General features: G+C 42.2%; 1 protein-coding gene across 1 annotated transcript in view; it reads right to left on the bottom strand.

Annotated features, from left to right (window-relative positions):
* Window positions 1–14,251, bottom strand: part of klhl29 (kelch like family member 29) — a gene marked incomplete at its 3' end in the record, with an annotated part of 210,032 nt that overhangs the window by 3,114 nt on the left and 192,667 nt on the right. Inside the window, 2 exon segments of the mRNA XM_084000631.1 lie at window positions 1,596–1,740; window positions 12,234–12,427. Of these exon segments, the coding sequence (XP_083856757.1) occupies window positions 1,596–1,740; window positions 12,234–12,427 (339 nt within the window).

The following is a 14,251-nucleotide window of genomic DNA, read 5'->3' as shown; positions in this document are numbered from 1 at the left end:
TAACCAAGCAAAACCTTTGTTTCTTTCAGGGAGACAAGAGTCCTTGTTACTGATCAAGCTAATTCAGCTATCAAACAAGCCCACGAATTAGGAAATTATTTTAGTTTTTGTACCAGAAAAGCGCCGATTAAAAAATCTGTCAGATGAAAACTGGTTTGGTTCAAATTTTAATTAGCTAATCCAAATACATTTTCCCTGTGGCACCTTTTACCTGTGTCATTACACAAGACTGACGCATTACTAATAATCTCGAGGTTTGCATACAGACAACTAAAAGGAAAAAAAAAAAAACTGAATAATGAGCGGAGAAACAACCAGATGCATCCACACAGATGCACTTGCATGGTCCAATTAAGCAATTACCATCTAATAATGTTCCGTGGCATCACATATAAACATGCTGGGGGAGACCAGTCAAATCTGATTTTGTATGAGGATGGAGAGCGGTACAAGGTCTGTGTGACTTTGTCATTGGGCTTCAGTCACGACGGCTGCTCAACTGGTTAGTGCTGCAGTATTTTATTTCCCTCAATGCAAATCTTGACAACCTTTCTAATTGTAATAAGCCTGGTTTTAAGAATGAAGAGGTGATATCTGATGCCATCCTAATCTTTGATAATCAAGCCAAACATTTGGCTCAGTCTTTTTTTCCACCAGCTTAGCAATCAGATCATTTTACTCAATCACTGATCTTCAGAACTTTACATCCATTTATTTATTCTCGGCCTCCATCCCCACTCCATCCATCAGCTTGTACAAATTGCTGCTGCTCGACTTATTACTGGAAAAAACCAGCAGGTACAATCTAATGACTCCAGTGCTCCCCCTCCCTTCATTGGCTCCCTGTTAGACTTCAGATGGAATTCAAATTTTTATGACTGAATTTTAAAGCCTTAAATGGCTCTGCTCCCAATTACATCTCCACTTTATTGACATGGTACGTGCTCAACCTGCGGGTGGAGGCTTGGTGTTCACCTCAAGGTCAAGGGTTGCAACTGAAGGTGATCAGGTGTTAGATCTAACACTCTGGAAGTGTCTCCTTATTTGTTTGTCTTTAGTCATGTCTGATATGTGTTTAATTGATATTTTTCCCTAAGGGATCCATTGTTATTGTTTTCATATTTCATTGCCTTTACTTTCACTAACTGTCAGATCTTTTTGTATAATGTTGATGATTTGCTTTTCTACACTTGTAATTATGCTCATCTGGTTTTACCTCTTGCTCAAGGGTAAGTTGCAGGTAGGTTTCCTGTGATTAAACATTTCTATCCAGATGGGGGTGGTCTCATCCACAATGACAATGTGACCAGTCATAGATCAGTGGTTTGAAAATGACGTGAACCATATGATGCAGTAGCCAGATCTCCACCTAACAGGGGGATCTTAGACCACCATCCAAACCCCAAATAAATGAATATTCTTTGGAGGAACAGTGTTCGTTGAGCAATGAAGCTGTTCTGAGCCCATCACCTTTCTAAGACACTTAATGTTGGTTTCCCCTTGATGTATCACCTGTCTTTATCTTTTAAGGCTGTGAAATAATGTCACAGGGTATTTAACTTACACATGCTGCTGCAACATTAATAATCTCTTACCTGCAGAACTGCCGAGAGTGATTCATGTTGGGACCAGCCTTGATATTGCCTTTGTCTGGGTCATAGATAGTGGTGGCTCGAGCATAGGCTCCTCCCAGGATGAATATGAAGCCGTTTAGACTCACTGCAGGGGCATATTTGTTATCTAAAGATATGAGAAGAAGAGAGAGAGAGAGAGGGGGGGGGGGGGGGGAGAGGAGAGATTTTTGTTTAAAAAAACACAGCTATTGTTTGCATGCCATTCTCTCACACAGCAAAAATTCTCATTCAGTATAATGGTCTCAATTTGTTTTTCTCTCTCATTCTTTTCCCTGCGCTCCCCGGGCCACATGCAAAAATCATCATCAACATTCTCCTTATCACTTTACAGATGTGCCATTCTCAAGATTGGTTTTGAAGAAGAAAAAAAAAACAGAATAGATGGCAAACCAGTGAAAAAGTGGAGTTCATAAATCACTGCGGCTTTATTGGGTTCTGCTACGAAATATGTTTGGGCTTGGCAGCAATATAAAAGAGTTACCTAAGTCCCAATGATTCACAATTGCATTACGCCCTCTGGCACCTCCATGGATCCGGGAGGAATAAATAAATAAATAAGTGAATAAATAAAAGAAAATGCACTGCACATGTATTGGAAATACATGAATGAACAGGTGGGGGACACTGTGCATGCTGTATAATCCAATCTGATACAGTAGGCTATATAGCACATGAGAAAAACAAAGGCGTTGAATCAGCACCGCTGAAGAATTACAGATGATGGGAAACAAAATGAAACAGTGGTTTGTGTGGAAACGACGACGCTGGAAACCTGCAGCTCGTGAGCAGCAGCCCTGCTGTGTGGGAAGAGAAAGTGTATTTCAAACTCAGAGCAATTTCTCTTGAGCAGACTGCAGCTGGCCAATTTACAAGCAGCATGAATAATGCACCGACACTTGGCCGTGAGCTGCCGTCCTTGCTGTTTTCTGCCACGGTGGACGGACATCCCTCATTGGAGACGGGCGGGCGGCAGGAGGAGTAAAGCCTGACGCCTTAATAACGGCGACGCTGCAAGCTTTTTCCATGTAGTGAACCTCCTCCCCGCTTTTTTCCACAGCTGCTGAAAGGAGTCGGACATGTTTAATTAACAGGTCACCCCCGGAGACGAGAGGCTGCTTCGGCTGTTCCTCATACCGACTCTGTGAATGAGCCACTCAGTGACTGAACAACCCATAATGTTCTGTCACGACACGACTGCGGGTCTCCAGCAGGGATGGGAATAATGGCGTTATAAAATAATGGCGCTACTTTTTTCAATAACGAGTAATCAAAAAAAGTTACTGTTTCCCCCGTTATAAACCATTGCCGTTACTCGCTGTTACTTGACTCAAGATAATACACCTGTTAAAGGGACAGTTCAACATTTTGGCAAGTTTGCCTATTGCCATATTCCCTATAGTCATAGAGGTAGGTTCATTACCTTTACTTATGAGTGCATGTTGTTTTGAGATCTGCAGGGCAGAGACGAGAGAGATAATCATGTATAATTATGTAACATTACAACAGATGAAGCAAATACTCGGAACAACTTGCGCTATTGAAATCACTCCGCCCAGCAGCCGTGTCTGGAATGTAGTTCAGGTTATGCATTTGCCTCGAAAATAACTCTGTCTTGTACTATTAAAGTTTATTATTACTTAATAGCTCTGGAGATGTTGGATTGTGTATTTGATGAGTTTTGAGGGACAGGGGACCTGTACCATTCACCTCCATTGTGTTAGCTGAGCAGCTCACGTCTCTGCCCCGCCGATCTCAACACAATATGCACTGATAATTAAAAGTAATGAACCTATCCCTTTTGACTATAGGACGGCAATAGGCGAATTTGCCAAAATGTTGAACTATCCCTTTAAGGTGTATGCTATATAGACATTTTTTTCAGTCCATCAACTAGACTGAAAAAAGCAGTACATCTAATAACTAGTCATTATTTTTGGGGAAAGTAACTAGTAACAATAACAAATTTAAAAGTAATGTGTCTAACACTGGTCTCCATCCACACCAGCAGCTCTGTGAGGCTTTGAACTAAATGTTAACGTGTTAGCGGGATGCACACACAATACACTGTGTTTGTGTGTTTACATTTCCTAATTATCACTAGACTGAATAATGAACACGACTGACTGAGGAATATCATTAGTTAACTTGGCCACAACACAGAGAACCTGGGCGAGGTTTGACCTGATGGCGCCCGAACAGAAGTCACAGACTAACCAAAGTAATTACAATTCATCCTGAGGCGATGTTCCCGACAGTTGTTGAGACATTTCCCTCAAAGCCATAAATGTCAGTCTCACAGTGGCACAGGAGGAAAAAGTCAAAGGATCAACAAAGTCGCTGCTGATTCATCCTCTGGGGAGCAGGGAGGTTTGGACTGAATGTCAATCTGTTCGATAGCTGTTAAGATATTTTAGTCTACACCGAGGTGGTGGGCCGACCTGTGGAGGTTTTATTATTTTTTTTTAAAAATGTCTTCATGTCTTCCATTATCACGCTTGTGATCATTTACACACTTGAAATCAAGTCATGAACTTTCATGAACTCATTGGCCTCATGTCTGCCTGTGAGAAACAAGCCTGCACAGAGCGGTCCTCCTCACATCCTGTATGAAGTCTTTATTTTCTTACTTTTACCTTCCATCTCATTGAGATGCTGCTGCCAGTCTTACTATGTGTGTATATGTGTGTGTATGTGTACATGATGTTTTGTGTTAGGTCCCATAAATACAGAACACTCATTTCTCTCTGCTCGGCACCCGAGGCAGAATAATAACAGGATGCTCTCAAAAAAAAAAAAAGAAGAAAAACCTTTCCTCTCTTCTCCCCATGGAAACTCTCACCATCTCTCGGTGCCTCTCTGCTGTGGCCCGACGGTACGCAGCAGGATTTGGAGGAGTGCTTGGGATGGAGAACCGAGCAGGTAAATCGCATTCTCATTTGGCAGGACTCGGAGGATTTGCTTGTCAGGGTTCAAGATCTCTCCACCACTTTGCTTTTGCATTTATCCCCTGTCCATCAAACAACACAGATGGAGTCAAGAGTGCACACGTTATGTCTGTGTCTGTCGGCCACAGAAAAAAACTTTCCGATTCTGAGACAAACATTCCTATTCTTCTACTCTTGCAGTGGAGCCTGTCTGGTTTCACCGCTCTGAGGTTAGAAAAAACTCTAGTCAAGAATCCGTAGCTGATCAGATTCTACATGAAATATGAATAAAGGGAAGGTGGAGAGGGACCAAAAAAAAAAAAAAAAAAAAGACAACAAAACAAGGTTTGAGCACGGCACCAGTGATAGAAGTACAGCTGTGCCTGCGGGGCAACATGAACTGACGCAGCCTCTCACACCCTGATAAAACAGCTTAGTCACCGAGTCTGGGACCCCTCAGGCTGAGGTCAAGGACGAGCAAAGCAGTGAAAACACACACACACAAACACAGACACACACACACACCTACGATGAAATTTGTGGCTTCTGTCTAAACAAACACCTTGTTGTTGCTCCCTGCCACGTTCCTCCCTCACATCCTCTCCTATCTGATTCCTGCATCAACAAAGCAGATATCTGATCCTATAAAACCAGAGCACTACGGCCGCGATAACACACACAGACCCACGCACAAATATATCACTGCTCAGTCAATCAAACCAATACTGTATACTGTATAGATCTAGATAAGACCGCTGGCTCTGATAAAGACTCCCAAACAGCAGGCGTCATCACAAAGCCGCTGCATTACATCAGCAATGGAAACATGCGGGCGGTCACAGACAGAGGACGGATGGGAAATAAACAAGACATTCTCCAACGAAAAAAAAAAAGATGGTGGACGGGCGCTGGAGATCCTCTCCAGCGTCCTAGCAGAGAGCATGAAGCAGCGGGAGAAATAGGACAAAGGAGCTTCAGTTCTTGTTGCCAGAAGCTTAGATAAGATAACGAGAAGGTAATTGGAGCAGCAAAAACATTTTTTTTTCACACAATGTCCTTTTATCTGGTGTGAGGAGAATAAGAGCAGCTTTTGAAATGATGGGCCAAAATGGCAGAAAAAAGGACGATGTGTTTTATTCAGTGTGATCGTGAATGGGTGACGGGGACGTGTCCAATTAGGTAACTATGGAAACATCTTCTCCACCTCTATCTCTCTCTCTCTCTTTTTTGCTTTGCTACTTTCCCGTCCTCTTCCTGCCTCCATTGCCATTTCGGCGGCTACGTCATTTGCGACGGTAATTGTTCGGCAGTCAATTTCCTGATGAAGCAATCTGGACAAAGCACTTCTGCTCTGGCTCTCTGGGGCCGAGCAGCTGATGGAGACCTGTCCGTCACCTGGGGAAGGTCACTGGGGACACTGCGGGGGCTGGGGGGGTGGGGACACACTTTTTTTTTTCTCTCACACATTTAGAAACCCATCAAAAATCAAAGTCAGGAACACTTTGTGTGTTTTTGATGCCTGGGCTACACTGCAGTGCTTACCTGTGTGTGAAGCCCACACCACCAGTGCTACTGCTGCAGTGCTGCTACAACCAGCCTAATCACATCCAGTTCACCTTTGATAATGGCCATCAATAATGGAAGATTTGATTTCATTCCATTAAAAATTTAATTTATATTTCAAACTACTGGACTAATGTTCCGTTCGCTTATTGACATAATACAATTATATTCTACGCAGAAGGTCTCTGGTGTAACTATAGCCCTTACTTTTCTCATTCAATGAAATGCAATTGCTTATAAAGTATATAACAAGTTCATAATTTCAAAGAAGCACACAACAGTGTAGCTGCTATGAGATACTGTACATAGGCATAGAACAGAGCACATAAAAGAGGAGACAACATAGATAACCTTCGAGAGAGCTACTATACACATGCTCCAAACACTACATCCATTAGCCCTCAACCAGAAAAATGAGTTGAAACATTTTATTTAATCATTTTCCTTGAATGGTTTCTGCCCAGCCTGGTGGACAAAGGTTGTCCAAAACCATTTTAATCATGAATGTCATGTATATTATGTGATGTTTTTCCCCTTTTCATTCAGAATTGATCTGCTTTTTTTTTTTTTTAGAATTCTAGTATGTACTGAAACCTATACACTATTGTGTAACGTCTATGCTTCTGTGAATGTTTTTTAATGCTTTTTCAATGTTTTTTCAATATGTTTTTCCAATATGTATTAAAGGAATAATTCACCAAAAAATGAAATTCAGTCATTAGTGACTCATCCTCATGCTGATGAATACTCCAGAGTAGTTTTTTATTCCTCAAAGTGCATCTGGACACCCGGGAGGCCGGTTCGTATACAGAAACTTTATATGAGAGTAATAGGGCCCAACACAAAAACGTCCATAAAACTACACAAAAACCTCCACACTGCTCGTCCACTGCAATCCAAGTGTCCTGAAGGAGAGTTTACTCGAAACAACGTCATTTAGGACACTTTTACAGCAGTCCTGTATTGAATTTGCCTGGGGGGCGCTCTCGCCCAGATGAATTTCATTTTTTGGTTTGTTAAAGGTTTCTCACTGTTCCTCAATGAATGTTGGCCAGTGGCTCCACCTATTTTTCAATTGAGGCCACCTCATCAGACCAAAGGCTTGCACCATCCTCTAGTTATAGGAGGCCATTGTTTAAACCTGAAGAAGATCACGCTGGTGGTCGAAACGTTGTTTGTTTAAATTAATAAAAAGTCTGAAACATAGTTTTGGTGTGCGGGCTCTACGTCTTTCTGCACTACTAAAGGTTAAACCCAGCACCCATAGCCGATGTGCATATAACCAAACCCAACTTTAAAGTATATAACAATACATACGTTGTTTGTGTTATAACTGACAACAAATCTGTCCACAATCTATTTTTGTAGATAATGCATGAAAATTTGGCTCTACCCCAAAACCCCCACATCATCTGTAGTTCACGCTGCATCTAAAACACGTGCCAGAATGAAAGCAAAAGGCTACATGGCTGTCACACACAGGATGGCAGTAGTTTTTGCAGATATTTGGTGATGATCAAGCTGAACATAGATGCTGAAGATGAAAAGTAAAGATCTCACTTGAAGTGAAAACCTTCATTATAATTCATCCTTATGACTTCCTGTCTCAGATTTCATGCTCTCCATTCAAAAGTAGTGGACCCACTGTCTCCCAAGTAAACTACTGTAGCATGGGAAATTCTATCTGTAACACATAGGATACATACGGAAGATTACAATATTACATGTTCTGTTGGAGTCTGAGATGTCGTCTCAATCAAATGAGATACAGAGCTCTGCTTGTGTGGGTCACCGCTCTGATTCATCATCTGCTACCTTCAGTTACTGATGATAAAGAGGAGTGTGTCTGGTTGAGTTAGAGTGACTCTGTGAATTAAAAAGAATGTATGTGAAATTAAGTGGGGTGTCACCTCTAGGAAATGTGTTTTATATAGAAAAATCCTAAGCCAAATGGGAGCAAGGATTTCAATTATCTGCAAATCTGAAAAAAAAAAAAATCTGTCAGTATGTATCAAATTTGCACTTCTTTGTACTGCAATGCCACGAGGAATGATAAGTTAAAAAGCTGTATGGATTATTCAGACAGTAACAAGGACATTTTTGAAGAGATGTTGCAGGCTGATTCTTTTAAATGTCATCTCTCTGCGCTGTGAGCGCCACAAACAAAATTCCTTTCACCTCCACTGTATTGGGGTGGAGGCAGAACTCTCAGAGACAAATATCTCAAAACTTTGGCATTTTGGTAATTTGAAGGAGCTGACCTTTAAAGAAAAGCAATGAGGCTTCATAAATAGTTTACCGCATGTGTGCGTGCTCAGCCCTGCTCCCATGTTGCGGTACATATGGCTGCTCAGTGGACAGATATTGAAGACAAAAGAAGCTATAGATGAATGGACCTGCAGAGACACTGTGCATCTCAATAGACTTGTTGAGGGGACTATTTTTGGCACGAGTAATATTATTTTTCACTCTGCAAGAGATAGGAAGTCAGTCCTGATAAGTGTTTGTGAAACCCATTTGCAGGCCATGCGGGAGACGGTCCATGCAGAGGGAAAACGCACACACACACACACACACACACACACACACAGAGGAGCACAGTCGCAGAAAATGCACACAGCTGTATTTGTGTCAGTCGATAAGACAGTGCTGAGACAGAGCGAGGAGGTGTATGGATGGGGAGACAGTGAGACAGAAAGAGGAGGGAGGGATGGGGGGGGGGGGGGTGAAGAGAGAGATTAGTGATGGAGAGAGGCGGAGGGTTGATGGAGAAGTGCTCCCCACCCGCTCACTAAAATCATCGCCGGCCCAATTTCACAGGAAGCACTAAACCCGTCCATTATCTCCTGGCTCGCTGGCTGTCAGACGCAGTCTCATCTACACTCTGACAGATGACGGTCTGTCTGTCTGCGTGTGCCCCACACACACACACACACACACACACACGCACAGAAACACACTCATAAAGACAAACAGCACACATGCGCACACACATGGAGTAACCTCCTGGCTCGTTACATAATTCATGCGCCGTGTACCTGTGCCTCTGGGAGATGTATGGTTGATATGAGGTAAGCAGAGGTTGTGTGTGTCTGCATCTGTGTGTGTATGTGTGTCTGTGTGCACTTGAATGTTTCTCACCAGACTTTTCTCTCATTTCTCCTCTGCCAGCTGCTCTGCCACCCCTTTAATACCACTCAGCTCTCGCCCCAAACACCCACGTTACATAATCATCATTTCGCTCGCAGTAGTCTCTCTCTCAAAAAGGCACTAATAACAGAGAGCGACTTTCCTGGGCCGCCGTGCTGAAGGAAGTGCCTCTGTGCAGGCGCTTTTAATGACACAAGAACAACTTCTTGTCAGGAAACATTTGAATTTAAATATATTTCTGACCCTGCCGTTCTCTCTGATGCCTGCTGCTCCGAGTGTCGCCTGCAACACTAAGCCACTATCTGGGATAATGATTCTTTTTTTGTGAAAAGCAGCATTTGGATGGCTCTTTTCCCTGGGAATCCATCATGTGCCAATGTCTTAAATAGGCTAATTCAGCACCAAAGATAGAATTTATTTTTGTGTGGAAAATTTATCTAAATGGATACAAACCATTTTATTTATTTATTTATTTATTGTAGTATTTATTTCTGCAGCTTTAAAGGAATGTTTCCACATTTTGGGAGGGTTAGATGAGGAGAAACAGTTCAGCACTTAATCCCTGTTTTGGTTTGCATAGGGGTTAAAACTAATTATATAAAACATATTCATTACCTAGGCAATTTTAAAGGTGGTACAGTAAGATGTGTGTGTTGGCATTTTTGAAGACAGCTAGGTAACAGGCTGCTTTAGCAGATTGGTATGAGAACATCTATTGTGTGTCAATCTATTGTGTGAACACAGTGACTTTGGTGAGTCCAGTTGAAATGTCACATGTATTTCAATGTGTAATAGTGTTATTCAGAGACTTGCAGGATATTTTCAAATCAATAGCCATTATTCCTATACAACATATTTCAAGGACATATTTCTGTGAATAGGATCTTTTGCACTATGAGCACAGCTGTTAGTGTTTTAGGTCACGCAGAGTTGTTCACTGAGTGTTTTTCCCACTACCTTGGAGTTATGGCAGCTTGGTTAAAGTGTTTCTTCTGGTGCTGTGTCCTTCACAGGTCCCCGGTGGCTCTGAATGGAACGGGGCTGCAGGTTTGTGCGGTGAATAACTACAAAGCCTGGCCAATAACATGTCAGAAGCTGTGGTCAAATCCACCTATCATTTCAGTTGTGTTCCTCACATCATTGTGGAAGAGAGCTAACATGGGAAATACTGAGTAGGATGATAACAATGAGGAAAAACTATCAGTATGGAGGAGGTCGTGCACTGATCACTGGCTTTTCTGTTGACATGACACCGGGTCAGCGATGAAATCACACACCGCCTCATACAGTCATCTCCTGTGTGGCAGTACAGTATGTTGCCTTCAAAGGGCATAGGGAATTTACAGTTTAAACAGAAGATATCAAAATCATAAAAACTATGTTATCATGGTCAAGTACGGTAGGTTGAGTCGTAAGAACACCTCTGTCAAAGTAATCAGCACAACTGCTCACAATTTTTTTCCCTCTTTTCATTCTTGTTTAATACGACAACACATGAATGAACGAAATAACCTCTGTTCTCAGAGAACTGGAGCAACCTGGACGACCTGAAAAGCACTTTGTCTGATATTAATGTTTCCCTACCGGATTTATGTAGGGACTTACTTTAAAAACCGTCCTGCTATCAGCGTATCGTTGGTCTGTTTCAATAAGCTTGTGAGTATAATCCTTCCAGGGGCTTTGTAATTCATCATGGGAACTGGTATTTTGTTTTATTATTTTCAAAATAGATAAATGAATGATTAAAATATAAATAAGTCTGTGTTTTGTGTCCTTATGCAACTGTTACTGTAAAAAAAAAAACTAATATAATATGCTTTGATGATGGGCATTGATAGCAGCTAAAAGTATGTAACACAAGCACACCACTGTATCTACAAGTGTTTCTTTTTTTTTCTTCTTTTTTTTACCAATCTTGAATAGTATTATTGACCTGTGTGAGTCAGGAGTTAGGTCTGTTGTTAAAATGAGATCTAACATTAGGTGTCAGTAGGTTGAGGTTAATAGGAAACCAATGCTTGCTTCAAATATATGATTTGGCTCAATTACTCATAGTAGAATAAAATGAAAATCAAGTGACATCTCATCAACTGTAAAAACGAACCATATTCTTTTCCGACCAAGATTCATGATTTCCTTTCTCTATTTTTAAATAGCCTGCCATTTGTTATTGATGAAATGGAAATGCAAACCTATTATGAAGACACTACATTGTGGTTTTCTGCACACTAATTTGATCACATTCACATTTGGAAATGTAATGCAGCATTAAAGCTCCTTTCAGAGAGGAGATATTCTGTAAAGATAGTCATCTGGAAATTGTGCATGAGGAGGAACGTCTTTGTATCTGTGCACAAGTGGAAAAAAAAACCTGAAAAAAGTTGGCCTATTTTATGTGTGACTGTCCTCTTTAAAAAGCAACATAACTAATAGTAGCCAATAAAGCTTTTTAATACAAAACAAACAAATAAATAAAGGTGCTAATGCCATGTTTATTGCTGTTGTGCCACCTGACATCTTCATTGTATCAGCCGCTCCTGGGTAAATGTGCAACAATAAGAGAAGCCTCTTGCGTATAAATGGTTCCAGTAATGTTGCAACACATACTTTTTCCAGTTTGGCTGTCAGATTGCTAATGAAAATGGGTAATATTCATGTTTTTAGGATGTTTTAGAGGAGAGGGGTTCAGCTCGTGAGTGGATTATTCTCTCTCAAATGGAAAATGTTAAAGCATAATGAGGAAAAAGAGACCGCACGTTTGGGAATATAAAACCACATGCTGGCGCACGCCGGTTTAAAAGGGAAACAACAGCTCTGTCAGGATACAAAAGGTGAAGGTAACAATGGCAGCGCGTCCCCCGAGGAAGTAACATCGCTTCACTTTGTGTTGCGGCTTGTGTGTGAAAGAATGTGCTTGTGAATCTGTGACCAAAGCCGGGGGTGTGTCGTCGCCCTGTCTTACCTATCATGGGCGACTCGATGAAACTCCAGGTGTTGCTCTGCGGCACATAGGACTGGAGGACGCCCGCAGAGCGCCCGGCCTCGTTCACACCCCCGAACACGTAGATCTTTCCTCCGCACACGGTAGCTGCTGCAGAATGGACCGGCTTGGGCAGAGGAGACACCGTTTCCCACTGGTTGGTGATGGTGTCGTACCTGAAGAGAGAAAAAAACAGGAGAAATTGGGATTTTCTTTAGATATTTTATACACAGTCACAGTAATTTAAATCTCAGATGTGTTAGATTTAATCTAATGTGTAATCTTAATCAAGAGAAACGAGATGGGATGCAGAGAAAGTTTCAGACTTGAACGATAAATAAAGTCATGACCTCATTTCTATTAAACCGACACACTTGGGGAGTCTCTAAATTATTCTAATATTCTGCAGTCTGTCATGTATACCTTCGCACACATCAACTGTACACAGCAACACACGGGTTTTTAAAGTTCCCACTGCTCCGAATTCACAGTGAAATGCTGGTTTTGGCTGCAGGGCTGACAGATATAATTAGCAGAATGCCTACACCACCAGGGAAGATGAAAAAGACCAACCATTACGTACAATGACAGCAATTAAAGCAATTACACAAAGCAACATATGTTGGGAGCTACAAGCCATTAGTCTCTAGAGTTGGGCTGTGTGTCAATGCTGAGCTTTGGACCTTTCTCACTGAGCCCCCTCTTTGGCACAGACTTCAACGCCGAGCCTAAAACTCAGCCGACCCAAACTGGCACAAACAGGCGCGGCCAGATAAAAGCGCCTGTGACACAATGGGCTGCATGACAACAAGACATTGGCTTATGGGACTGTGCCCTTGTCAGAGGTTGAGTGTGCGTGTGTATTTATATGTATATTTCTTAAATTTGCATTTTGTGTTAAGCGTGCACGCCGCATGTTGTGCCTGTTCAGATATGTGTTTGCGTGCGTGTGTGTATTTTTTTTTTGTTGCCCCGTGGCTCCATTAGCGCAGTGTGTTAGCAGTGTAATCCTGTGTCCATGGGCCACTGATCAAAGCAACCGCGCCGACAGCCTTCCAGCTGGAGTAGGCCTCATTAAAGAGCCACAAACGGATCCGGGATCTGTGATTAAAACACACCTCCGTTCAGACTAAAGCAAGCCTTCTTAATCAAGGTTGTCTCTTTGTTATAAAAGAAAAAACACCTTTACATGAAAAAACCATATCCCAGTCCGTCCCCTGAGACGACAGACCTTGCACTTCAAACAAAACCACGGAAGGAATGCTTTTATAAAAAGTAGACTGACTCCCACACTATCACTTGAAGGCAGTTTTTAAAGGACAATTTTCTACAGGGGTCAATGGCCTTCATTAGGTGTGACACAAGTGTCTACTTCTGGTAGTATTCTATTCTTCATACTGTCAGAAACACACAGGTGCGTAAAGGTATTTCAGTTGACTTGAGATTCTTTCCTGCCGCAGCTCCCGTGGCATTTGAAGCCAGGCTGAATTTAAATGACACCTGGAAGCCACGGTTGCATCCTGCTTCCTGCGAGAAGGCCCTTAGATAAAGTGCGAGTGAATTAGCCTTTGGGAATATTCTCTTTGGGGGTCTGATAACGTCCTTGGCAACAGCTGCTGAGGGGACAGCTTTAAATCGACTGGCAGTCTGAGAAAGTGGCGACACAGGAGACACTCAGGGAAAGGTGGACTCAAAACACTCAGAGTGCCAATTAGCATTGTTTAAACACACACACATAACACACGCGCACGCACACAGCGGCATCAGGTTGAGTAACTGAGCCCTGCTGAGATAGAAGGACCAACGCGTGTCTCATTCTCTGGCAGATGTAATTACCCCTCGGACCACATCACGGGAGGTTCATAAATTTAAGGGTCGGACACTGCCGAGCAAAGCTGATTACTGGATACAAAGGCCGCAAGGACGACTGCAAACAGCTGCTCATGATGAGAAGAGATAAAAGAACAAAGACACCAAAGACTCAATGCAAAGAAAAACTC

Source organism: Trachurus trachurus, assembly GCF_905171665.1.
Source record: "Trachurus trachurus genome assembly, chromosome: 24".
NCBI lineage: Eukaryota > Metazoa > Chordata > Actinopteri > Carangiformes > Carangidae > Trachurus > Trachurus trachurus.
The sequence above is the reverse complement of the archived record's forward strand: the minus strand, read 5'-3'. Positions and strand labels throughout refer to the sequence as shown.